At 34.3% G+C, this 27,975-nt stretch overlaps 2 protein-coding genes and 1 long non-coding RNA gene across 5 annotated transcripts; 2 read left to right on the forward strand and 1 right to left on the reverse strand.

Annotated features, from left to right (window-relative positions):
* The first annotated feature begins 196 nt into the window (after positions 1–196).
* Positions 197–1,587, forward strand: LOC127163934 (uncharacterized). Its single transcript, XR_007827560.1, has 3 exons — positions 197–248; positions 450–519; positions 1,516–1,587. It is a non-coding gene; the product is annotated as an uncharacterized LOC127163934 (long non-coding RNA).
* Positions 1,588–2,104: 517 nt separating this feature from the next.
* itih2 (inter-alpha-trypsin inhibitor heavy chain 2) lies at positions 2,105–21,191 on the forward strand. The gene is made up of 20 exons (XM_051107432.1): positions 2,105–2,303; positions 2,426–2,467; positions 3,137–3,175; positions 5,478–5,650; positions 5,726–5,830; positions 5,965–6,127; positions 6,248–6,484; positions 8,464–8,580; positions 9,680–9,848; positions 9,930–10,055; positions 10,155–10,336; positions 11,954–12,139; positions 12,227–12,366; positions 15,140–15,318; positions 15,547–15,687; positions 17,208–17,321; positions 17,408–17,606; positions 17,939–18,111; positions 18,220–18,331; positions 20,642–21,191. Exons 1-20 carry the CDS (start codon positions 2,214–2,216, stop codon positions 20,787–20,789), a joined length of 2,835 nt encoding a protein of 944 aa, XP_050963389.1. The 5' UTR covers positions 2,105–2,213; the 3' UTR covers positions 20,790–21,191.
* kin (Kin17 DNA and RNA binding protein) lies at positions 21,060–27,946 on the reverse strand. Of its 3 annotated transcripts, none has more exons than XM_051107484.1 (11): positions 27,718–27,946; positions 25,456–25,550; positions 25,324–25,367; positions 25,111–25,233; positions 24,492–24,676; positions 24,323–24,417; positions 24,118–24,235; positions 22,048–22,167; positions 21,850–21,949; positions 21,668–21,768; positions 21,060–21,320 (listed from the first exon to the last, which is right to left on the reverse strand). In XM_051107484.1, exons 1-11 carry the CDS (start codon positions 27,829–27,831, stop codon positions 21,258–21,260), a joined length of 1,158 nt encoding a protein of 385 aa, XP_050963441.1. In that variant the 5' UTR covers positions 27,832–27,946; the 3' UTR covers positions 21,060–21,257. The 3 variants fall into 3 exon arrangements, with proteins under 3 accessions (XP_050963441.1, XP_050963442.1, XP_050963440.1); XM_051107485.1 differs by lacking the exon at positions 27,718–27,946 and adding an exon at positions 26,965–27,017; XM_051107483.1 differs by having other exon boundaries at positions 24,118–24,417.
* Between the last annotated feature and the right edge of the window lie 29 nt (positions 27,947–27,975).

The following is a 27,975-nucleotide window of genomic DNA, read 5'->3' on the forward strand; positions in this document are numbered from 1 at the left end:
GGAAAACCTTAGAATATTCTTAGAATTTTAGACTATAATCTTGTATATTTTAATGGATGTACGTTGAAGGTCACAAGAATAAATACATTTTAACTTTTGCTGTCCTATGAGTGTTCAAATACGTAAATTTCTGTCACGTTTCTTTTAGGTGTTGCTGTTGGCATTACTTGTATTGTACCCTTGCAGGACCCCTCTTGGAGCTCCAGCGCAACAACTTCTGAACACTTCAGTTCAATATTCCACAATTTGTTAGGCACTCAATAAGCAAACCTTCTTTATAGTGGGAAATGTTCTTTAGATTTCTAAAAACTTTCTTCACTTTTCACAAAAAGTGGAAAATGTTGATAATGTTACATTTTCATAAATTCATTAAATTGTAGGTCTGTTGTTATTCCACGCCAAACTCATTTTCTAACGTGAATTTTTACTGTCTTTGCTGCCATCTGCAGGATCGACAGGCTTTAATGATCGCGAATGGAGATGTAAGATTCTCTCAGGCTGGATTTCTGCACATTTGAGGTTAGTTAATCGACTTTGCTTCTGGTGATGTCCTTCTATGTCCTGCCAGTGTTTTTTTTTTTTTTTTTTACGTTGAATTAAATTAAAATCTGTTTATAAACTGGCCTACATAATAAAAATTCTTGCTGCAGACTCAACAAATAGGCTATAGGCTAATATGAAGATAAAAATTACACCACCTCACTGACAGATAGTGACAAATATGTGACCCTGGACCACAAAACCAGTCACGAGTAGCAGGGGTATATTTGTAGCAATAGCCAGTGACACATTGTATGAGTCAAATGATCGATTTTTCTTTTATGTCAAAAATCATTAGGATATTAAGCAAAGATCATGTTCCATGAAGATATTTTTAAATGTCCTACTGTAAATATAGCAAAATAAAAAAATATGCATTATTAAGAACTTCAATTTGGACAACTTTAAAGACGATTTTCTCAGTATTTTGATTTTTGTTGTAGTTTCAGATTTAATATTTTCAAATAGATGTATCTCGGCCAAATATTGTCCTGTCCTAACAAACCATACATAAAAAGCTTATTTGTTCAGCTTTTAGGTATATCACATATATAAATCTCAGGCTACGTCAACTATATAAATCTCAATTTCAAATAATTGACACCTATGACTGGTTTTGTGGTTCAGGGTCACATATATAAATCAATTGTACTACACATTTAAAATTATTGGTGTACATCAAATATAGATGACAGATGTGCATAGTGTAAACACAAGGGATCACTCATACCAATGAATGGTCATCCAGCTAATGGTACAATATCATAACCAGAAACAAATGTTATTTCAGTAAAAAATTGTATATCCACAATATTCTTAAGTCTCCCAGACTTCGGTGGATGTTAAACAATCAGGGAATATGAATAAGCTTGCTTTATGCAAATAATATGTGTCTGACACCTTTGCCTTTATTTTGAACAGTATATCTTGGTTTATCATTTAAATTTAAAAACACCTTTTCTTTTTGGATAACAGATAATGCCCTGAGAGGAAATGACCGGAATGAAAGAGAATAACCTTGTGTTCAGAACAACCACAGACATGCCCCCAGTTTCTGGTGATTGGGAAATAGTCTGGGTAATATTAACAAATTAACTATTCAATTGACCTATATGGCTCTGATAAATGTTTTATGTAACAAATTTATGGTGTCACTCTCACAAAAAAAAAAGAGGAAATAAAGTCGACATTTTTAAAGACTATTTATTTATTTATTTATTTATTTAATCATTAATTAGATTTGAAAATGCACATATTTATATTCATTGTAGTGAATTTAATCCTCTTCAGAAAATATTTTTCTCTTTTATTAACACAAATACAACTTTTTCATGTGTAAAATAGCACAGTTTTGGAAAATATGCTTAATTGTTAATGAAAATAATGTCAATGTCTAAAATAAGAATGTTGTTCTGATGACATTTAAAAAAACAAAACAAAGAGTGTGGTATGTGTCTTTCCTTTCTAGGTATTGTGTTTGTACATCTACTGGTCAGGTTTCAAAGGTTCCTGTCTCTGTGTTTTTTTGGTTATGTGGGGCACAACAAATATTGACGAGGCTCAGAGGTCTCAGAGACTGCAGAGGCTGATCATTTAGCCTCAGTCAGTGTGTGTGCACGTGTGGACTGTGCTGGCCATTTTGTGGTTTCTTGAGAGGACTTTTCTCTGGTTCCATGAAGACTCCGGTTCTTCTGTGCGCCCTGCTCTTTTTGCAGAGCTGGGCTTTTGAGTTTATCATCGATGGGGAGTGGGAAAGCGAGACAGTAAGATTGAAATAGAAAAGCGAGACAAAAAAGGCTAATTTATGCGCATGCGTGTTGATGTCAGTAATATGAATGTGTATATAAATTGAAAGCTGTATTGTGTATGTGTGTTATTTTGATAGTTAGGTCCTTTGGATCAGTACCACCATTCTGGGAGATACAGGGTAAGCTTTCATATTCAACTTCAAAATTGAATTTTGAACTGAAATATACTGAAATTATACTGCAGAATATATTTATAATCATTTATGTAAATTTTTTTTTTCTCCAAGATGTTCAAGCAGTTTTGAAATGTTTTAGTGTGATGATAGTGTCACTGAGGCCTTCATTGATTACCACTGATCAAAGAGTCAGGTGTAAGTCCACCAGTCCATGTGCTTGTGTCAGATGTCACGCAACTGTAGTTTTATTAATTTTTATTCAATGTAATAAAGCAGTTTTATATATTAAGTTAGATTTTGTTTTAAAATGATGTACATTTTTTTGGGTAAAAAGTATAAATTATATATAAAAATATATTATATAAATTCTATAAATATTTAAATTAGCACATGGTTACAACAATTGCAACAACTTATATAAAATAAATGTACAGCTAACTAACAGCTTATACTATATGCAATTTAATTTGACTTCCTGAGGTAGAAAATTAGTATTTGAATTTAGAACGTTTCTGTTGATCATTTATTGGAGAAAAAAAAAAAAAAAAAGATTTTTTTTTAGAAAGTTCCTGAAAATGTATAATTCAGATTAAAAAAAATAAAATAAATAAGAAATAATAATAATAAACATATTTAGTAAATTCACATTTTTTTCTCGTTTTCTGTGTGTAGAGGAACGTTTTAACCAGTGAAGAAGAAGAGGATTTTGAGGTAATCATGCTCTTGTTGTTCCATTTTAATCTTATCTACTAATCGATCGGCGTGTTTAAAGACACTACGGTTATTGACTTCCCCCTCTGCTGCTGTTCTACTTCTGCTAAAGACATTTTCCCCCTAATGGTAATTTCTAGACAATTACAAATGGTTTCTTAGTTTCTAATTGTTGGCTTTCTTTTTTTACATTTTCCTGTCTGTCAAGTAGAGCTGGGTTGTAACTGATTACATGTAATCTGGAATACACAATCCAAAAATTAAGTGCTTGTAATTAGATTAAATTATATTTAAAAAAAACTCGTAATCAGACTACAATTACTTTTTTATTGATTGTGTGGTTTGGTTTCTGTTCTGTTTTCCTGTCTGTCAAGCAGATCTGGGTAGTAACTGATTACATGTAATCTGGATTATGTAATCAGTTTCCAAAAATTAAAAGTACTTGTACACTGTAAAAAAAAAACAAAAAAAAAACAAAACAATTTGTTGAGTCAGCTTAATATAATTTGTTACACTGCTGCATTAAAATTTTAAGTTCAGTCAAATAAAATTTGTTTATTCAACTTGAAATGTTAAGTTGTACTAAGTAACAACTTAGATGTTTGTGTTTGCTAAACTTAACAGATGAGTAAGTAACCCAGCTGCCTTAAAATTTTAAGTTGATTCAACTCAAATATCTAAGATGTCACTTAGTATAATTTAACATTTCAAGCTGAATAAACTTTTTTTTGGAGTTGACTGAATTTAAAATTTTAAGGCAGCCAGGTTACAAATTATTTTAAGTTGACTCAACAAATTGTTTTTTACAGTGTACTTAGATTGTATTATATTTTAAAATGCTCATAATCAGACTACAGTTACTTTGTATTGATTACATTTTATTTATTTATTTATTTATTGTATTTCCTGTCTGTCAAGCAGATCTGGGTAGTAACTGATTACATCTAATCTAGATTACGTAATCAGAGTCCAAAAATGAAGTACTCGTAATTAGATTAAAGGAGAAGTCCACTTCCAGAACAACAATTTACAAATAATGTACTCACCCCATTGTCATCCAAGATGTTCATGTCTTTCTGTCTTCAGTTGTAAAGAAATTATGGTTTTTGAGGAAAACATTTCAGGATTTTTCTCCATATAATGGACTTCATTGGTGCCCCAATTTTGAACTTCCAAAATGTAGTTTAAATGCAGCTTCAAAGGGCCGAGGAAGAAGGGTCTTATCTAGCGAAATGATCTGTCATTTTTTTTCGAAGAATAAAAATTGGTATACTTTTTAAGCACAAAAGCTTGTGTAGCACAGGCTCTGGGAAACTCTAACTTTAAATGGCATAGATGAGTGTTTCTCCTCATCAGTCCAAATCAAGTCCAATAATATGCATCCATCCATAATAAAAAAAAGTGCCTCACACGGCTACGGGGGGCGAATAAAGGCCTCCTGTAGCGAATGTGTTTTTGTAAGAAAAATATCCATATTTAAAACGTAAGAATCACTTTAATCTAGCTTGCGCTAGCAGTTGTACACAGAACTTGCTTCTTTGACAAGGGGCGTGGTAGTACTGAAATACCGTCTAAGCTGTTCGCCAATCGCAACGCAGTGGGACAGCTAACCAATCACAACACATTTCGTTTTTCAGAAGGCGGGCCTTCATTAAACCTGGAACTAATCGAGCCTTATGTGCCAGGCTGGGAGAAATGTATAGTAATAATGTAAATTATGTTAAAAAATAATGTGTTTTTCAAACCACCAAACATGAGAGCATGTTCTAGTACACCCCCAAAAAAATCAAGACTTTGTAAAAGAGCATAATAGGACCCCTTTAAATTAAGTAACTTGTAATCTGTCACCTATTGCATTTCCAAAGTAACCTTCCCAACACTGAGCACTTGTAATTAGATTACATTTTTTAAATACTCATAATCAGACTGCAATTATTTTTTAAATTGATTACATTTTTTGTTTCTTTTCTATAGTTTCCTGTCTGTCAACCAGAGCTGGGAAGTAACTGATTACATGTAATTTGGATTACGTAATTAGATTTAAAAAAAATTAAGTAATTAGATTACATTTTAAAATACTCGTAATCAGACTACAGCTATATTTTAATTGATTACGTGATTACATATTACATAATCTACTATTACTATAATGTCAAAAGATACAATTTTGCAAGCTGCTTTGATGTTCAGTACTTTCACACATGCCAAAAAATGTCACAAAATGGACCTCAGGACAAACTTTATGTCTGGTGGTACTAAGATTTCAATTTATGCATTGTGTTTTATCTGTGTATGTATACAGGCAATTAAGGGCAATGACATCACAGTTAAGAGCTATAAGGTGGAGAGCAGAATCACGTCACGATTCGCTCACACCACAGTCAAGAGCTCTGTGGTCAACTCAGGCCCCAAGGCTCAGAGCATCGGCTTCAACGTGCAGATCCCAAAACGGGCTTTCATTAACAACTTCACCATGTAAGAGCATTAACACAGACACAAATACACACAAAAACACACCAGCTTCCTGTATGACCGGTGGCTGCTTTTCAGGAATGTCAATGGGATCACATTCGTCGGCTCAGTGAAAGAGAAGACAGTGGCGCGAAACCTTTACGCTCAAGCAAGAGCTCGTGGGAAAGCAGCTGGCATTGTCAGGTACAGCTCATCTATTCATCCCATCAACATATACTGCAATTTTCACACTATATCCTACATATATTGAAACAACAAATACAAAATTAAGTTTTTCTGCACAGTACTGTATATTTACCCGTCTTTTTGACTCTCAGAACTAACTCTCAAGCGATGGAGACCTTTAAGACGGAGGTGCATGTTCCCCCAGGCAGCAAAGTGGAGTTTGAGCTGCACTATCAGGAAATGATGCAGAGGAAACTGGGCGTCTACCAGCACACGCTGCATTTACAACCTGGACGCCTGGTTCCACTTCTGCAGGTCAGTTCCATACACATATAAACACATACAGTACATAAATGTACAGACGTTGTGTCATGACCCTGTTATGTGATCTCTAGTGTGATGTTATGCGTTTTTGTTGTGGTTGTATCTCCTCAGGTTGATGTGTATATATATGAGCCCAAAGGTATCAAGTTTGTCACGACCTCTAACACACTGGGCGAGCAATTTTCAGAATTGACCAGAATCACCCACACGAAAGATAAAGCCCACGTCGTGTTCAAACCAACTCTGCAGCAGCAGCGCAAGTGTGAAAACTGCACAGACAGTGCGGTGGATGGCGTGTTTACTGTGAACTATGATGTGGAGAGAGAGGGCAATGCTGGAGAACTTCAGGTATGGATGTACATTCACTTCTACAGCTAATAGTTGATTTACAAAATCACAACTTGGTGTAAATTCACCAGTGGGTTATGCTATTTTAATATCATATATACCAGGTAGATTTTGTTCATGTTTTATATTCTCCATTTCCATTTTAATTGTATTTAAAGATGTGGTGTTACTAAATTAAAATGAGAAATGTTGACTTGGCAACTAGCTGGATTTATTTATGTATATGTATGTATGTATGTATGTATGTATGTATGTATTTATTTACCAGTTATTGTTTTGTTTATTTCAAGTAATGGAAATTACTTTATGGTGTAATTTAGTAACCGTTTGTCAGAAATCATGCAGATGTGATGATGATGATGATGATGATGATGATTTATTTATTTATTTATTTGTTTATTTGCTGTTTGATATTGTTTTATCAATCTGTTTTACATATAAAATCCAGAGTTATTATAGTTAAACTAAAACTAAAACCACTAACCTGAATAAAATAAAATATTAAAATATAATAATAATAATAATAGCAACATTTCTCATTTTTACATAAACTAAAACTTAAATGAAAAAAATAATGAAAATTAATTTGATGATTTAAAATAATAATAATAATAATTATTATTATTATTATTATTATTATTATGACAATCAATCAATCAAACAAACAAACAAACAAAATTCTTTAAAAAATTATGGAAAATGGAAGATTAAAAAATGAATGCAAAATATTGATATAACCTATACTATTTTCACAACAATACTAAAATAACACTGAATCAATTAGATTTTTAAATTAAATTATTTATAATAATAATAGTAATAATAATAATGCAAACAAACTAACAAAAGTTTACTACAATTATTAGAAAATTATGGAAAATGGAACATTAAAAAAAAACTAATGTAAAATAATAATGATTACTAAAATAGCAGATTCAATAGGCTTTTTTAATTAAATGATTTTAATAATAATAATAATAAAAAGACAAAAACTAACAAACTGACTAAAATTATTAGAAAATTATGGAAACTGTAATATTAGAAAACTAAAGCAAAATATTAATATAAACTAATAGTTTATAATACTAAACTAAATAATAATACTAAAATAACACTGATTCAAACAGAATTTTATTTATTATTATTAATTAAATGATTCGTAGTAGTATGTAATGACAAAAACAAACTAACAAACTTTGACTAAAAGTATTAGAAAATGGAAAATTAGAAAACTAATGTAAAATAATAATACTAAAATACCACAGATTCAGGTAGATTTTTTTTTTTAATTAAATTATGTTTTAGTAATAATAATAATAAATGACAAAGCTAACAAACTGACTAAAATTATTAGAAAATTATGGAAACTGGAAAATTAGAAAACTAAAGCAAAATATTGATATAAACTAATAGTTTCACAATAATACTAAAATAATAGTGATTCAATTCGATTTTTTTAAATTAAATTATTTGTAGTAATAATAATAATAATAATAATAATAATGACAAAAACAAACTAACAAACTTTGACTAAAATTATTAGTAAATGGAAAATTAGAAAACTAATGTAAATACTGATATAAACTATAATAGTTTCACAATACTAAAATATCACTGATTCAATTAGATTTTTTTTATTTTATTATTTTTATTTAATAATAACAATAATAATAACAATAATAATAATAATAAGCAAACTAACAAACTTTGACTAAAATGCAAAATTACAAAGCTAATGCAAAATATTCATTATAACTATTATAGTTTCACAATAATACTAAAATAACACTGATTCAATTAGATTTTTTTAAATAGATTTTGCCTGAATTTTTAAATACACTTCAAATACACTTAATTACACTTCAATATACTCTACTGCATGCTGTTTTTTAAATACAGTACATGTAACAGTACATGCTCTGCGTTATGCTCTACTTCATTAGGTGTCATTGCTTATGCACTGTATATCTATCTCTCAGGTGTCTGATGGCCATTTCATTCAATTCTTTGCCCCGTCTGATCTTCCTCCCCTATCCAAAAACATTGTTTTTGTCATCGATGTGAGTGGAAGCATGTGGGGGCTGAAAATGAAACAGGTACGGATGTGTTTACTCGAAGTAACCTGCAGATATCAGGAGATATTTCCTATCACTGTTATTTTTTTTGCTGAATAGTGAGTGATGATCTATTACTGGATGCGCCTTCTTGTGGAAGCAGCGGAGAACTGCATTTTTAAGTATTGTTGCCACCATGTGGTCATCAAGAAAATTGTAGGCCACTGATCCTGAAATCAAATTAGACTCTATTTACTTTCTTAAAACTTGTTTCAGGTCTTATTACACACTAATAATCAGGGATTTTCATTCATTTTGTTAAAAACTTTTTGAGTGCTTGATTAGAAATAATAAAAAATAGCTTTAAGTCTAAAATCTTAAAGGAGAAGTCCACTTCCAGAACAACAATTTACAAATAATGTACTCACCCCCTTGTCATCCAAGATGTTTATGTCTTTCTTTCTTCAGTAGTAAAGAAATTGTTTTTTGAGGAAAACATTTCAGCATTTTTCTCCATATAATGGACTGATATGGTGCCCCGATTTTGAACTTCCAAAATGCAGTTTAAATGTGGCTTCAAACGATCCCAGATGCGGTTGTAAATTATCCTAAAAAGTATTTAAATTGTATTTTTTTAATGAAAATAACACATTGTTTTGCTAGATAAGACCTTCTTCCTTGGCTAGGATTGTTTACAACTGCATTTGGGATCGTTTGAAGCTGCATTTAAACTGCATTTTGGAAATTCAAAGTCAGGGCACCATATCAGTCCATTATATGGAGAAAAATGCTGAAATGTTTTCCTCAGTAAAACAATTTCTTTACGACTGAAGAAAGAAAGACATGAACATCTTGTATGACAAGGGGGTGAGTACATTATATGTGAATCTTTGTTTTGGAAGTGGACTTCTCCTTTAAGTTATTTAAGTTGTCGTACAGCTAAATTGTCTGAATTTAACATCTTCCTTTCTTTGTGTTTTTAGTTAGCTTTCAGTTAGCAAGCTAACAGCTTAGACTATTAGCTTAACATTATTCTAGCTAGTTACAAAAAGCTCTTGATTTGCCATTATAAGTAAATGTTACTTTAAATCTTGAGAAACAAACAAGAGCTATCTAACAGCTTTTTGGTTTCGTTTTATAGACAGTGGAGGCGATGAAGGCTATTCTGGACGATCTGTTGCTGGATGACTCTTTCAGCATCATAGATTTCAATCACAATGTCCGTTGCTGGAACGAAGATCTGGTCCAAGCTTCCTCCATCCAGGTGGACGAAGCTAAAAAGTACGTCCAGAGCATCAAGCCTAATGGAGGTGAGACTTTCTGTTATTAAGTCGAAACATTTCTTGAAAGTGGACACTATTGTTTGTCATTGACCTTGTGTTTAACCTTAGGCACCAACATCAATGAGGCTTTACTGAGAGCAGTGCAGATGCTGGTGAGAGCATCCAATCAGGGACTGATCAGCCCTGGTTCTGTGTCTATGATCATTCTGGTGTCTGATGGAGACCCAACAGTGGGTAAGATTATTAACTTTACCACTATGCAACAGAATTTCTATATGCTCACCCTCATGTCCTGATGTTTCCTGACATTTTCTTTTTTCATGTCTTGTTTAGGAGAAATAAAGCTGGGCACTATTCAGAAAAACGTGAAACGTGTGATGAGGGAGGAGTTTTCTCTGTTCTCTCTCGGTATTGGCTTTGACGTAGACTTCGACTTCCTGGAGCGAATTGCCATGGACAACAGAGGCGTCGCCCAGAGGATTTATGCCAATCATGATGCCGCAGAGCAGTTAAAGGTTTGGTCTGATACAGTGTCACAATAAATCCTATATTTTATCTTACTAATCGTGACAAATGACAGGATTTTTTAAATGATTGCTTGGTTTCTGTTGCTGATGTTTCACATATGCTAACCCCGCCCATAGTGAAGTCTCATTGGTTGAATATCCTGCTCATTCTGAAACATCAAATATATTGTAATTATTTGTTATTATGCCATGTCGTACATCATTTTGTCTTAAATTATTTATATGTGATATGTCATTTCGAAAACGATATACTGCCGTTCAAAAGTTTGGGATCAGATAAGATATATATATATATATATATATATATATTTTTTTTTTTTTAAGTTATATTTTTAGGCTTTTTTGTGCCTTTAATGGACAGGACTGTAGAGAGATGACAGTAAAGTACTCTTAAAATAAGAGTTTTCTATTTTAATATACTTTAAAATATAAACTTTTTAACTTTTATACATCAAATAATCAATGAAAAAACTATCACAGGTTCCAAAAAAATATTAAGCAGCACAACTGTTTCCAACATTGATTTAGCACTGCGTCACAGAAATAAATTATATTTTAATGTATATTAAAATAGGAAACCTATATTTCACAATATTACAAATTTTTCTGTATTTTTTATTATGTAAGTACAGCCTTGATGAGCATAATAGACTCAATTAAAAAACATAAAAAATATCATTGATTCCAAACTTTTGAACAGCAATCATTTAGTTAGATTTTAAAAAGTTTGATTTTTATATATTTATATATTCTAACACACACACACACACACACACACACACACACACACACATATATATATACATGCATATATACAGACATATATATATATATATATATATATATGTATATGTATATGTATATATATATATATATATATATGTATGTATGTATATATATATATATATATGTGTGTGTGTGCATGAAAATGTATAATATATATATATATACATACATATATATATATATATATATATATATATATATGTATGTATATACATATATATAATTTGATTTTTTAAAAGTTTTATATAATCTAATATATTTATATATTATTAGATAATATTGTTAGATTTATTAAAAATAATTAATGCAATTTTACATTTTCAACCAGTATTAGACATTATTAATATCAAATTCAAATTTGTCAAAATATATTATAATACACATATTTAATTAACATTTTAACTGTTAATATTTACAGCCCTAAAAAATACATTTTGTAAAATTCTGCTAAATTTTCCACAGACCACAGCTTGTACATACTAGTAATAAAAAGCATTTCTACTAAAACAAGTTAATTAATTAATTAATAAAAAATAAATAAATAAATAAATACAATAAAAATAAATTTAAAAATATACTGTAAAAGACCCTCTGTGTCTTTCTCACAAAGAAAAGAAGAAAAAAAATAGATCTATACTCTCACAATATGTCAACAATTATCTTGTTGGAGTCTATTGTTATTTTTCAGGAATCTTATAATAAACATGAGGATTAATTGAATGTTGATATAAATAAAAAAATAACTCCATCAACTCTTTTGAGCTTGAAAAGACTCAGAAAGTTTTTTATTCATTCATCTTCCTTTTCTTCTCTCTCCAGACATTCTACAGTCAGGTCTCCTCTCCTCTTCTGAAATCCATCACCATTAATTTCCCTGACAACACTGTGAGTAACTTGACTCAGAATCGTTTTGACAAGTTCTTCAGTGGTTCTGAGCTGATAGTGGCAGGAAAACTCCAACCATCAGACCTCACATCGCTGCAAAGCTTCACCACCGCTTCTGCCGTGAGCCCCATTCCACTTTTGTCACGGTTCAGATTTTATAATTCAGTCTTTATGCCTAGTTTAATAAAAACTGTTTTGCTTCTCTAGGCAAACATGTACCTGCACATTAAGACAGAGGCAGATATTCACGAGTTGGACTCTGTGCTCAGCACACATGAACATTCCTTTACTGGCTTCGCTCGGCAGATGTGGGCCTACATGACTGTCAATCAGCTGTTGGCCGAACGGTGAGAGAAAAAACAACCCTGTGTTCACTATTCAAAAACGCTTAATTACTGTCCACCACTGCGCATTAATATTAATTATGCTCACCTAGTAAATGATTTGCTGAAAGGCAGACATTGGTAAATATGCCCTGGTAGAGTGGCCAAAGGAAATGAAACTTAAAGGGTTAGTTCACCCAAAAATGAAAATTACCCCATGATTTTGTCACGGAATACTCAGAGATGAAATTACACAAAGCTGAAAGCAATGAAACATGATCATCCATGCAGTGGTCAATGGGAATTGAAGTCCATAACAAACAGACAATGATCCGTGGAGTGCCATATGAAGGGTGCCCTATGGCACACCAGCAGATAGCTGTAACAAAACTCCAGACGCTCCACCAAAGGTTGGAGGGTGGTGGAACAGAGGCAGATCAGGGGGAATGATGGTGGACCAGGCCCATATGGTGGAAGAGGGACCTTCCAGAGGTAGACCAGGAAGCCAAGGCGGAGCCGGCAGAGCAAGAAGCCAGGGAGGAACCAGCAGAGCAGGAGGCCAGAGTGGAGCAGAAGACCACCACAGCAGTGTAGACAGGACTGAAGACCCCCATGGTTGAGCAGAACGCCACCACAGAAAAGCAGATGGGTCCAAGGATCCCCATAGTGGAGTAGAAGACCACCAGGGTGGAACTCAAGGCCACATCAGAGAAGCTGACGGTGCAGGAAACCACCAAGACAACCACCATGGAGGAGCAGATGGAGAAGAGAACCACCACTGTGAATCAGGCAGAACTGTTTTAGAGAGCACAGAGAGGTTAGCAACGGCCTTTGTGGCCGCAACAGAACAGACAAGGAATTCGGGAACATCTCGGCTGCAATAGGACTAGCTAAAAGTTCAGAAAGGGCCTTGATGACCTTAACAGGGTAAACTAAGAGTTCAGTGACGCCCCCTTTGGCCATGACAGGGCTAACTGAGAGATTAGAGATGGCCTCTTTGACCCAGGACAGTCAAGGGATTCACAGGGGATTGCAGTAGTCCAAATTGGATAGGCAAACAGTTCTGAAACAGCATCATTGGCCGTGACAAGGCAAACAGAGAGTTCAGGAGTAGGCACCACCATAATAGGACTAGCTGAAAGTTCAGAAATGGCCTCCATGGCCTTAACAGGGCAAACTGATAATTCAGAGATGGCCTCTTAGACACAGGACAGTCAAGAGATTCACAAGGGGTTGCAGTAGTCCAAATTGGACAGGCAAACAATTCAGAAACAGCATCGTTGGCTGTGACAAGGCAAACAGAGAGTTTAGGAGTACCTTGAAAGGAACTGAAACAAATGCTGCTGCCTCAGGAGGAGCCAAAGCGGGCCCAGGACCGGACTCATAGACTACAAGGAGCTCTGGATCAGACTCATAAACTGGGGTGGACTCTGGAGCGGATTTGTGGACTGGATCAAACTCTGAAGTGAACTCAAACTTGAGTGGGCTCAGGAGCAGATTTATGGACTAGAATGGATTCTGAAGTGGACTCGTGGATGGGAGCGAACTCTGGAATGGACTTGTAGACTTGAGTGACCCCTGCTTCCTGTGGTAATGCTGGAGGCTCTGGCGTGGCAGCCATCTTTTGAAAGGGCTCTGGGACAGCCTTCTCTGGAGCAGATTCTGGAAATACGTCCTCTGGAGCAGGTTCTGGAACAGCTTGCTCTAGATCAAAAGGAGTGAACCTTACTGCACTCCTTCTTCTCGAGCTTCACAGTCTCTGCAGGTAGATTCTGGGGGTGGTGTATTCCATTTCCCTCTTTGTGGAGCTGCAAGTACCTGGAGAAGTTCCAGAAATCCAACGAGTTTACCAGCTCCTTCTCCCAGTGCAGTTGGGGTTTATCAGACAGAAGTTAAAAATGTCTTTAATGTTTGCATCCTGGCAACCCAGCCTGTCCACCCTTGTCCAAAACTTCTTAGCGAAAGCTCGCACCTCCACTCTCTGCTGGTGAAGTGCAGCCAGACTTGTCTCTCAGGGAGTAAAATTCTGTTTCTCATGCTGCTGGATCAGAAATAGCTGAAGCATTCTGTCACGGAATACTCAGAGACAACATAGAAGATCAATGTGCAGCTTTTAATGCAAACTCCAAAGGACAGAAGTCCACACAAGGCAAAAGGCACAAGGTACTCCAGTGAACAGGCACAGCAAATGCACAGAGTGACAATACTTTGACAACCAAAGGCTATGAGAACATGTTATATCTAGGGTGATGCTAAACAGAAAACAATGAAACATTTAAAGGGCGATGGGAATTGAAGTTCACAACAAACAGACAATGATCAACAAAGAGTGCCCTCTGGTGGCTGTCATGGGCACACCAGCAGATGGCTGTGACAGATTTACTCACCCTCAAGCATCCTAGGTGTATATGACTTTCTTCTTCATATACAATAGAATACAGTTAGAGCTATATTAAAAAAATGTCCTGGCTTTTCCAAGCTTTATTATGACAGTGAATGGTGGTCGAGATTTTGAAGTAAAATAAAATGCATCCATCCATCATAAAAAGTACTCCACACAGCTCCGGGGGGTTAATAAAGACCTTCTGAGGTGAATTGATGCATTTGTGTAAGAAAAATATCCAAACTCTAGTTTCTGTGAACTGTCGTACATGCATTTACAAGAGAGTGGTGTTCCAGTAGATAAAGTACGACGTAGACGAGAACCAAGTTTTGTTTATAGCAAAGGAAAAACATTCTATTCATGGTCAGTCATACTCATTGAGAACTCTGCATCTGTGGATTTCTTCTCATGTAGCTCTCTAGCTTCTACTTCAGCTAAGAAACGTAGGATCACCCAGAGAATAGTGGCCCTGGCTGTGGAGCATCAGTTTGTGACCCCTCTTACCGCCATGCTGGTGGAGGGTGAGGACGATGGGAAGGCAGAACGACTGATCGCAGACTCACCCAGAGACTCCAAACATGGATGCTGCTCAGGTACCAAAGCCTATGGTCCAAACCTGTATGAGTTTTGAAGAATGCAGATAAACTGTATTTTTTTTTTTTTTTTTTTTTTTTTTTAAAGTAAATGGTTAGCGTAAACTGTTTGGGTCAGTAAATGATGACAGGATTTACTATCTCTTTAAACAAAGAATGGGAAATAATTTCTGTTCTAGTTATCTGTTTATTATTAGAGGGCTTATAATTTTTTTATTCCATTCTTAGCCACTACTACCATATCTGGACCACCGCCGGTGCAACAGTTAGTCTATTCAAATCCTCCGTGGGTTCAGCCTACACCCGCTCCAACTCCCAAAGAAGCAGCCGGAGTGCATGAAAGTATCATTCCTGGACACATCACTACTGGTAATGCAGCACAGTCAAGTAATAGTCTGAAAGCACTTAACATGGATTTTGATTTGAATGTAAAGGCTAATGTGGACCATAAAGAGACTTGAGTTCACTTTCAAATTCAGAATCAGTATGAATGCAGTGAGAATTGGTTTCTTGTTACCTAAGCAGACACTATAGTCAGAAACACTGTATTTTAACGCACAGGTAAGTTTTGAGGTTTTTGGCCTGTTTGGCTTTTCATAAGGTGTTGCTTCTGACTAGTGGAAAGGAAACATCCAGAATATAGTTTTAAGTGTTTGTTTTATTGCATTTTATACAGTCAAAATTTTACATACACCTTAGTAAACTGTTAATTATTTTACCAAAATAAGAAGGATCATTTTTTTTTAATGGTAGTTGTTCATGAGTCCCTTTTTGTTTTGAACAGTTAAACTGCCTGTTGTTCTTCAGAAAAATCCTTCAGGTCCTACAAATTCTTTGGTTTTTCAGCATTTTTGTGTATTTGAACCGTTTCCAGGACAACTAAGGACAACTGAGGACAACTAAGGGACTCGTATGCAACTATTACAGAAGGTGCAAACGCTCACTGATGCTTCATAAGAAAACACAATTTATTAAGGGGGTGAAAACTTTTTAAATTGAAGTTCTGGGTAAATGTAGCTTATTTTGTCTTCTGGGAATTATGTAAGTAAGTGCTTCTGAAGGGCAGTACTAAATGAAAATATATGACACTTAGGCAAAATAGGAAAAAATGTACACATCTTCATTCTGTTCAAAAGTTTACACCCCCTAGCTCTTAATGCACGTTTTTTTCCTTCTGGAGCATCAGTGAGCATTTGAACCTTCTGACCTTCTGTAATAGTTGCATATGAGTCCCTCAGTTGTCCTCAATGTAAAAAGATGGATCTCAAAGTCATACAGTCATTGTTGGAAAGGGTTCAAAATACACAAAAATGCTGAAAAACCAAAGAATTTGTGGGACCTAAAGGATTTTTCCGAAGAACAGCAGGCAGTTTAACTGTTCAGGACAAACAAGGTGTGGATAACAACAGCTGTGGATCATTCAGGTAACAACACAGTATTAAGAATGAAGTGTATGTAACCTTTTAAAACGGGGTCATTTTTATAAATTCAACTATTCTCTTGTAGGGTATATGTAAACATCTTTTATGTGAAATATCTTATTAAGGTCAGTACTAAATAAAAAATAACATGCATTTTGTATAATCCCATTTATTTTGGTAAAATAATTAACATTTTGCAGATTTTGCAAAGTGTATGAAAACTTTTGACTTCAACTGTATATTTGCACCTGTACACTTTAATTACAATATACCTTAAAATCCTTATCTTTCCTCTTTTCCTCATGTACTAAGTCGTAATTATCTGTTTCTTAGTTAATATTTGTTTTTTAGTTTTTTACCCTATTCACCTAGTATGTTTTTGATCCATTTAAAAGCTTAAGGAAAACTGATCTACCACTAATACATATTTTGCTGTGAACCTTCCTCATCTTTTTCATTTTAATGCAGTGGACAGTGATCCCCACTTCATCATTTACTTACCCGAAAGCAAAATGGACGTCTGCTTCAACATTGACTCCAAACCAGGACACATCCTCAACCTGATTTCAGATCCTGGAACAGGTAACTTGATGTCTTCAATTATTTGAAAAAACTGAGGTCCTTTATTTATTGATTTCATATTCCATGTGTTTTTTTTTCCTGTCCAGGAGTCACAATCAACGGTCAGTTGGTTGGGGCTAAGAAGATGAAGAACAACAAAATAAACACATATTTCGGCACCATCTCCATATACTCTAAAACAGACGGTGTGCAGGTTATAGTAGGAACCAACAGAATCAACCTGATGGAGGGCAAGAACAACCACTCCTTCTCTTGGGGAGCAACAGCTGAGCTGGCACTTAAAAGGTATCAAAAAGCAAATGTACTCCAACAAATACCACAAAAATGGTAATCAGTGACTGTAAGGTAGTCCTGCTTTACCTGCAAATTTTAGAAACCTAATTGTAGTTTGGTTAAAGGGATAGTTTACCCCAAAACTTTGGCATTAATTACTCACCCAAATGTGTGAGACCTTCGTTCATCTTCAGAACACAAATTAAGATTTTTTCTGATCAAATCCAAGAGCTTTCTGACCCTGCATAGACAGCAATGCAACTACCATGTTCAAGTCCTAGAATGGTAGTAAAGACATCCTTAACATATCCTAATATAACATATGCAAAACTCTTGCTTATTAGGATGAGGGTCACCATAGTGAAAGGGGAACATGTTACCGTGTCAATTGATGGGAAGATTTCAGTGATGGTGCTTTTGCATCGGGTGTGGAAGAAGCATCCTGTGCAGGTGGACTTCCTAGGCATTTACATGTCTAATGACAACAAATACTCCACACAAGTTCATGGTCTCATTGGTAAGTCACTTTATATTTATGTTTATGAAACAGCCTAAACACATTATTCAACACACCAACAAGTGAATGTGTCTTGTTCTCAAAAATGGTTTTTGCATCTCATAACAGGTCAGTTTGCACAGGAACCAAAAGTAAAGGTGTACGGTGTGCATGAGGGAGCAGATCCAAAGAAGAAAGAGGCCACAATGGAGGTGAAAGGCAACAAACTAGCTGTCACCAGGTACTGTCACATACAAATCTCGGACTTCTATTGTTTTTATATCAGGTTAATTATACTTTCAATGGCCTACCCCGAAACATGACAATCACAGAAACTGTACAAAACACTATTAAACAGAAACATGATTTGACCGATTTGTAAGAAACTTAATTAGTAAGGACGTTAAATGCCCTAGTTGTCTGTTATCTGTTTAACGCTTTATATTATGAAAGTTTCTTTAATAATCATAAATATCCTTTTCAGACATATATATTAAAATCTTATGGAAGCCCATTTCCACCACTGCATAAAAAAAGATTATTGTGACTTTTTATCTCATAATTCTGAGATATAAACTTGCAATTGCTAGTTATGAAGTCAGAAATGCAAGATACATTCACAATTCTTACTTTTTTTTTCTCTCAAAAATGCATGATGTAAACTCACAGTTGTGACAAACGAATGTAGAATTGCAAGATAAAAACTCGCAATTTTGACTTTTTTCTCAGAATTGTGAGATATAAACTTGCAATTGTGAGTTATAAAGTAAAAATTAGGGGGGGAGACCAATGTTCTCAGACTTGCGAGTTTATATCTCACATTTCGGACTTAACTTGCAATTGTGTGTTATAAAGTCTGAGATTCTGAGAAAAAAGGTCTGAAATAAAGTTTATTTCTCAAAATTCTGACTATATAACACACAATTGCGAGTTTATATCATTCACTTCTGAGAAAAGTCAAATTTGCAAGTTTGTATCCCGCAATTCTGACTTTATAACTTTTATAAAGTTTATATCTCATTTCTCAGAATTGCAAGTCGACATCTGGCAATTCTGATTTTTTTCTCACAAATTAGATTTTTTTTTTTTTTTTTTTTTTTTTTTTTTTTTTTTCAGAATTGCAATATAAACTAACAATTGCATTTTATAAAGTCAGGATTGCAAGATAAATTTTCAGTTCTGAGAAAAAGTCACAATTGCGAGATATAAACTCAATTCTGAGAAATTGCGACTTTTTATCTCATAAATCTGACTTTATTTTTTAGAATTGCAAGTTTATTTCTCAAACTTCTGACTTTATAACTCACAATTTGCGAGTTTATATCTCGCAATTCTGACTTTATAACTTGCAGTTGTGAGTTTATATCATGCAATTCTTACTCAAATACTTATTGCAAAGTATCTTGCAATTCCGACTTTATTTTTTGCGTGATATAAACTTGAAATTGCTTGTTATAAAGTCAGAATCACAAGATATAAACTCGCAATTTTGAGAAAAACTCAAAATTACGAGATATAAACTTTTTATCATAAATATGACTTTATTTCTCAGAATTGCGACTTTTTATCTCATAATTCTGACTTCCGAGTTTGTCACACAATTCTGTAAAAAAGTCAGATTTGTGAGTTTGTTATGCAATTCTGACTTTCTAACTTGCAATTGCGAATTAACATCACACAGTTCTTACTTAATTTTTTGAACTGCAAGTTATCTCGCAATTCTGACTTTTTTCTTGCAAATTTGCCTTTTTTAGAATTGCGTGTCGCAATTCTAAGAAAAACTCAAAATTGCGAGATACAAACTTCTCATAAATATGATTTTATTTCTCAGAATTGCGACTTTTAATCTCAAAATTCTGACTTTATAACTCGCAATTCCAAGTTTGTTACACAATTCTGTGAAAAAGTCAAGTTTGTTTATATCCAGCAATTCTGAATTTCTAACTTGCAGTTGCGAGTTTATATAACGCAATTCTTCATTTCTCAGAATTGCAAGTTGATATCTGGCAATTCTGACTTTCTCACAAATTTGACTTTTTTTCTCAGAATTGCATGATATAAATTCGCAATTACATGTTATAAAGTCAGAATTGCAAGATATAAACTTGCAATTCTGAGAAAAAAGGTCACAACTGTGACTTTTTATCTCATAATTCTGACTTTATTTCTCAGAATTGAGTTTATTTCTTAAAATTCTGAATTTATAACTCACATTTGCAAGTTTGTAATTCTGAAAGTTAAATTTGTGAGTTTGTAAGTTTATCTCACAATTCTGACTTTATATCTCACAATTCCGAGAAAAAGTTGTAAACTCACAATTGCAAGAAAAAAAGTAAGAATTATGAGATAAAAAGTCGCAATTACCTTTTTAAAATTGTTTTATTAAGAACAACTACCATGACGTATAAATCCTGCAATGCACAAAATAACAATAACAATAGTAAAAGACTTCTTGAGATCCATCCAATCTAACTTATGTTTTATTGCCATTTAAGGACTTGGCTAGGACATATCATATTTGTAAATGTTGCAATATCTGTATATCAATCAGGGGCTGGCAGAAGGACTACAGACGTGACAAGAAACGAGGTTCAGATGTCTACTGCTGGTTTATCCATAATAATGGGAAAGGCTTCATTGATGGCAGTTACACCAGCTATATCCTGCCTCAGCTGGACAGCTTCCTGACCGCTCTCTGAGAGCACAAGTGCGGCAGCTAGCTTAGGAGACTTGCTAAGAGAGAAAAAGAGGCTGATTGGTAGAAATCTGTTATTTTATACAAGCAACAAGTAGTAAAAAAACCAAAACATGCCATGTTGCAATTTAAAAAAAAAGATTTTTAATACAAGGAAATATATACACAACATAGGAAAATAGTGCTGTACATCAAAAAGAACTGAACCGAAATTACTTAATAATTAAAGCCAATTAATCTAATTAATGTATTATCAGACTTCTGACTTGAAACATTTGTGAAACATTTAATTCAAAGTTTGAATAATTTAACATTTTAATCATATGCAACCATTTTCAATGACAAAAGAGGTAACAATGGACAAATAAACACAATAAAACCTGGTCATTTTGTTCCAATATGTAAATCAGATCATTTAGGAGTCTTTATTATGCACTCTGACACAGTAGAGGCGATGTGGAGAAGAAAAACATCAGGCCAATTTGGAGAAGTCTTCATATGCAACCCCCTCCACTGTCTTTCCTTTCATCCGACCCTAAACCAAGACAAAAAAAAAAAACGCTTTAGATGGCTCTCAATCCTGGAGAATAGTTGTGCTGCTTAATATTTTAAGTGGAAAACATGAAACATTTTGTTCAGGATTCTTTAATAGAAATGTCAAAAGAACAGCATTTATATGAAATATAATTTGTTTAGAAATGTATTTACTAATTTTTGATCAACTGAAGACATCCCTGCTGAATAAAAGTATTAATTTCTTTTAAAAAAAGGGACTAGATGATTTGAAAGCTAACAGACATTGAATAAAAGCTCTGAATCCTCTTCTAATTTTGTAAGGTACTTTTTAATAGTGTGCTGTGACAGTTTTCAGAGTGTACTTACTGAGTCCAACGTGAGTGTAGCAGAGAATTTGTGCTCATTTATGCCTTCCAGGATAGCCTCCGTGTCTTTATATTGACCGTTCACGATCAAAACTCGCTTACCTGAGACAGAATGAGTGATCAGATTGAGAATCTCTTCAAAAATCCTCTTTTTGTGTTATAGAAAAAGTAATATTGTAATACCAGGAGCTGGAATGACTGTCTCCAGATGACTCTGGTCCAATTTGAGTTTGTCTCCAGAGTCGATCATCTTCACCACAGCTGTGTATTTATCCTGCACCTCCTGTAAAAGTCACAAACATGCACACAATATCACTGTAGGAAACATGTAATCACTCTGTGTGGATGTCAACAGTCCTGTAACGACAGTGCTTTAGTTACCCGAATGATTGCTTTCTTTTTGTAATACTTCTCTCCCAGTTTCTTAGTTATCACTTTGACTACAATGTTTGCTTGGATCCAGTTATCTGATCTTACAGATTTCTTCTTCTGTTCCTCCATCTGGAAGACACACAAAGGAAAAAGTTCTGGTTGAATTGTAGCTGATAAATGGATGTGTAACAAAATGGCATGAATTCAAACAACAATGGTTAGAGACCCTTAAAGGAGAAGTCCACTTCCAAGATGTTCATGTCTTTCTGTCTTCAGTCGTAAAGAAATTATGGTTTTTGAGGAAAACATTTCAGGATTTTTCTGCATATAATGGACTTCATTGGTGCCCCGAATTTCGGGTTTTCGAGTCGTTCGTTCATCTTATGGGGCTGTCACGTGATGCTGATTTTTCTAAAATCAACGAAATGACAAAAAGATTCGTTCATTTTGCTGAACGAGACTCAAAGGTCCGAGTCGGTAAAATGATCCGAACTTCCCATCACTACTATGAATCACGTCTAAGTTCATTGTCTGTGTACTCCGGGTCAAAAAGGTAGAGTATGGCGAAAAACTCCATCTTATTTTCTCCTACAACTTCAGAATCGTCTGACATCGTGTGACTTACTTGAACTAACTTAGTCTTTGCGTGTTCGCTTTGCAAACACTGGGTCTGTAGATCCACCTACGTCCACGTGACCTTCCGATGTGATTCAACGGTACGTAGTGTTGTGAACGTGCATCCCAGAGCCTATGCTACATGAGCTTTTGTGCTTAAAAAGTGAACAAATTTTTATTTTCCGAAAAAAATGACAGATCGTTTCGCTAGATAAGACCCTTCTTCCTTGGCTGGGATCGTTTAGAGCCCTCTGAAGCTGCATTTAAACTACATTTTGGAAGTTCAGAATCGGGGCACCAATAAAGTCCATTATATGGAGAAAAATCCTGAAATGCTTTCTTCAAAAACCATAATTTCTTCACGAAGAAAGACATTAACATCTTGGATGACAAGGGGGTGAGTAAATTATTTGTGAATTGTTGTTCTGGAAGTGGGAGAGTTCACCCAAAAATGAAAATGACCCCATGATTTACTCATTCTCAAGCCATCCTAGGTGTATGACTTTCTTCTGTCAGACAAATACAGTCGGAGTTATATTTAAAAATGTCCTGGCTCTTCCAGGCTTAACAATTGTGATGAATGGGTGTTGAGATTTTTTGCAAATGTGAGTTCAATAAAGTGCATCCATCCATCATAAAAAGTGCTCCACATGACTCCTGAGGGGTTACTAAAGGCCTTCAGAAATAAATCGATGTGTTTTTGTAAGAAAAATATCCATATTTAAAACTTTATAAACCGTAATATCTAGCTTCCACATTCATAAGAGGATGGTGTCCCAGCAGATGACGTAGGCGTAGTGTAAACTCCGGTTGAGAAATGATGAACATGGAAGCGCAGAGGGAAGTACAAAATGAGGATTTGTAAAGAACATGCTTTCAGAAGTGAATCGATGTGTTTGTGTAAGAAATATGTGAGAATATGTATGTATAGTTTTGTTTACAGCAAAGGAAAACCAGTCTCCTCTTGGCTTTAATTGAAATTCTGTGCTGATTTTTCTTTACAAATCCTCGTTTTGTACTTCCCTCTGTGCTTCCACGTTCATTTCTCACCGGAGTTTACACTACGCCTACGTCATCTGCTGGAACGCCATTCTCTCATGATTGCGGAAGCTAGATATTACAGTTAATTACATTTTAAATACGGATATTTTTCTTACAAAAACACAATGATTCACTTTAGAAGGCCTTTATTAACCACCGAGAGCCGTGTGGAGTACTTTTATGATGGATGAATGCACTTTGTTTTGCTTCAAAATCTCAACAGCCATTCACTGCCATTATAAATCTTTGAAGCGCATTTTTTTATAAATATATAACACTGCATTTGTCTGAAAGAAGAAAGTCATATACACCTAGGATGGCTTCAGTTTTCACAGAAATTTGTGATGCGTGTATTCTGTGTATATATAACACCAAGGTTAAAACAAAAATAGCTAAAATCAAAAATATTAGTGAAGAACATGCCTCCATTATCTCATCCAGAGCAGATTTCTTTTTCTTGTCCTTAGAATCTCCGCTATGGGATGACTCTTTCCTTTTTGCAGAGGCTGCAGCTTTGAGGGCACTAGGACCCAAAGTGGTGCTATAGAAATTAAACACATAGTTATTGTTACATCCTTCACCCAAACTATAGAAATAATGCTTTATGAGACTTTTAGACTGGTTATACCTTGTTTTAGAAGGTCCTGCTGAAGCAATGTCTAAGTTAAAAGCTACTTTCTCATCTTCATTCGCTCGCTTCAGTTCTGTGTACACCGGTTCTTCCTGTAGATACATTGACAATTACATTTTAAATCAGGAAAGAGAAAGAAAACACATTTTTCAGCACACAAACACACCTCCGGCTCCTTGCCTTCCCGGCCGCGGCGAACTTGTTCTTCGATGAATTTGGCGCTGCGTTCTTCATCGTCCATATCCTGTTTTTTCTTCCTCTCTAGCTCCTCCTGTCTGCGGATCGTCTCCGGATCACGATCAATGTACTGGATGTACCAGCCTTTGGGTGTCTCATCCACTTTGCAATAACCTATACACACAATCTAAATGAAATACCTACACTACTGTGCAGAAGTCTTTAAGGATGCATTTATTTGATCAAAAATACAGTAATTTTGTGAAATATTATTGTAATTTCAAATAACTATTTTGTATCTGAATACATTTTAAAATGTAATTCATTCGTGTGGCGCAAAGCTGAATTTTCAGCATCATTACTTCAGTCTTCGGTGCCACATGATCCTTCAAAAACAATTTGTGCTATTAACAGTTGTGCTATTTAATATTTTTTAGAATTATCTGATGAATATAAAGTTAAAATGACAGAATTAATTTAAAAAAACATATTTTTGATAACGTAAAAGTATTCCCTGTCACTTTTGATCAATTTAATGCATCCTTGCTAATTATAAGTACAAAAGAAAACAATTCCTACTGACCCCAATTTTTTTTTTTTTTACTTGCCTTCTCTCCCAAGCCATTTGGTGAAGTCGGTCAGAGTTTCCCATTGAGTAGAGTTCATGTGAACGTGTTCCCGATGACTGATGTACTCATTATACACAATGTTATTGTGAACTCGCTTAGTCCCTGCAAAAATGAACACAGACTCTCTTAGCCCACAACAACAGAATAAATTAATATAATATTGGTTATTGATTAAAAACAGCTATGACTTACCAAAACGTCTTCGGAGCAGCTCTAAGAAGTCACTTTTGAACTCCCTATAAAATCAGAAATTAAAATCACATTTGATCTCAAAGACAGGTGGATCAACGAATGGATGTGGATAAATAGTGTGTGTTAACTTACTCTGAGAAGTAGCTCATGAACTGGTTAGGGTTCTCTGAAGCTAACAGCAGCTGTCTCTGATGAGACTCGGACATGCAGTGGCATTTAAACCCGTTCTGCAATCAAGAGAGATTAAGTTGATGGCTCACTAGGTTTTAAAATTAAAAAGTTTTTGAACAGTAAGATTTTTTTTTTTTTTTTTTAAAGAAGTCTCTTCTGCTCACCAAGCCTGCATTTATTTGATCCAAGGTACAGCAAAAAGGTTTTTTATGTTTTTTTAAAGTCTCTTTTAATGCTAAAAATTCAGCTTTGAAATCAGAGGAATAAATTACATTTTTAATTAATTTCAAATAGAAAACAGTTATTTTAAATAGTAACTATATTTCAAAATGTTACTGTTTTTGCTGTACTTTGGATCAGATGAAAACAGGCTTGGTGAGCAGAAGGGCCTCTTTTAAAAAAACATTAAAAATCTTACTGTTCAAAAACCTTTGACTGGTAATGTGTATTGCTCAAAATCATGTCAAAATAGGCTCAATGTCCATAATTTTGCACAAAAATACTGTGTAAACAGACAGGTCATTGGACTTGAGACACATACAATGATGCCCAATAGAGTTATAGCCTATAACGCGGTCTACATATGCAACTTACTTAGTTTTGGTCCAAAAATGCCATTTAGTTAGAAGCTTACTAGGTTTACATATGAAGAGTTCAGATGCAAAACCAGCTAAATCCATCTGACGTCTTTCTTTAAAAAAAATGCATTTTTATCAGGCTCAGATGAATAGGTTTCTATGTAAGTACCGCTACTTCTGATTGGGCTGAGGCTGGTATTTTTGGGAAGTTTAAAGAAAAAGTATTTGATGGACGTATAATAAACAGACAACACATTACATTTTAAGACACAACCAATGAAGTCAAACACAGGCATAGCCTATGATGCCCCAAAATGCTGTATATGTTGGTTTTAATATAGTTTATAGTTTAATATTATTATAGTTTTAAACATTATAGTAATTAAACATGCTATCTAGTAAGGCAGGTAAAGTGTTGTGACACAGCCTGATAACCGATAATTCTGCCTAGGTATAAGAAATATAGGAAAAATACAGGAAATATGCGATATTTTTATTCATACCTTAAAGTAGATAATTGTGACCGTGGACCACAAAACCAAAAAGCCTAAAATACATTGTATGGGTCAACTTTTTTCTTCTATGCCAAAAATCATTAGGATTTTAAGTAAAGATCAGTTCCATGAAGATATTTTGTACATTTCCTACTGTAAATATATCAAAACTTTTTTTTTAGTAATATACATTGCTAAGAACTTCATTTGGACACCCATACATCAACGGAAAGCTTATGTACTCAGCTTTCAGAAGATATAAATATCTCAATTTTCAAAAAACTGACCTTTATGATCGGTTTTGTGAACCAGGGTCATAATTAAAAACGAAATTAATTAACTGATACATGCCATTTAATTGTTACAGTAGAACAAGACACATGTTCACAAAAACTTACTTCATCTCTACACTGTTTCTGACACATTTGGCAATACGTAACGCTACTTCTGACTGGGCTGAGGCTGCTATTTTAGCGAGTTTAAAGAAAAAGTATTTGATGGACGTATAATAAACAGACAACACATTACATTTTAAGACACAACCAATGAAGTCAAACACAGGCATAGCCTATGATGCCCCAAAATGCTGTATATGTTGGTTTTAATATAGTTTATAGTTTAATATTATTATAGTTTTAAACATTATAGTAATTAAACATGCTATCTAGTAAGGAAGGTAAAGTTTTGTGACACAGCCTTATAACCAATAATGCTGCCTAGGTATAAGAAATATAGGAAAATACAGAAAATATGCGATACTTTTATTAATACCTTAAAGTAGATAATTGTGACCCTGGACCACAAAACCAAAAAGCCTAAAATACATTGTATGGGTCAAATTTTTTTCTCTTATGCCAAAAATCATTAGGGTATTGAGTAAAGATCATGTTTCATTACGATATTTTGTACATTTCCTACTGTAAATATATCAAAACTTTTTTTTTTAGTAATATACATTGCTAAAAACTTCATTTGGACACCCATACATCAACGGAAAGCTTATGTACTCAGCTTTCAAAAGATATAAATGTCTCAATTTTCAAAAAAAACTGACCGGTTTTGTGAACCAGGGTCATAATTAAAAACGAAATTAATGATACATGCCATTTAATTGTTACAGTAGAACAAGACACATGTTCACAAAAACTTACTTCATCTCTACACTGTTTCTGACACATTTGGCAATACCAGCGCAGTTTTTGAAGGCCTTTGGCTTTGATTCTATTCCCAATCGCTTTAGGACTTAGAAAATCAGCTTTCCCCATTTTAATCCCTCAAAAAAAATCCAAATTTGATGAAAAATAATAACAGTTCCAGTGTCGAAACACTTCTCACTCTTCCTTGCGCCGTGACGCGAATCCCTCGCTTTGCTAACATGCGTGTTTCGTCACAAATCCGTGTGTACCTCT

Source organism: Labeo rohita, chromosome 4, assembly GCF_022985175.1.
Source record: "Labeo rohita strain BAU-BD-2019 chromosome 4, IGBB_LRoh.1.0, whole genome shotgun sequence".
In the NCBI taxonomy this organism is placed as follows: Eukaryota; Metazoa; Chordata; class Actinopteri; order Cypriniformes; family Cyprinidae; genus Labeo; species Labeo rohita.

Coding starts and splice junctions, on each gene's coding strand:
- itih2 (XM_051107432.1), top strand. CDS start 2,214: ATGAAGACTCCGGTTCTTCTGTGCGCCCTGCTCTTTTTGCAGAGCTGG. Junction 2,304..2,425: donor GGGAGTGGGAAAGCGAGACA/GTAAGATTGAAA, acceptor TTATTTTGATAG/TTAGGTCCTTTGGATCAGTA. Junction 17,322..17,407: donor GATTTCAGATCCTGGAACAG/GTAACTTGATGT, acceptor TTTCCTGTCCAG/GAGTCACAATCAACGGTCAG.
- kin (XM_051107483.1), bottom strand. CDS start 27,831: ATGGGGAAAGCTGATTTTCTAAGTCCTAAAGCGATTGGGAATAGAATC. Junction 25,368..25,455: donor TTCATGAGCTACTTCTCAGA/GTAAGTTAACAC, acceptor CTGATTTTATAG/GGAGTTCAAAAGTGACTTCT. Junction 25,234..25,323: donor GCTGCTCCGAAGACGTTTTG/GTAAGTCATAGC, acceptor TCATTTTTGCAG/GGACTAAGCGAGTTCACAAT.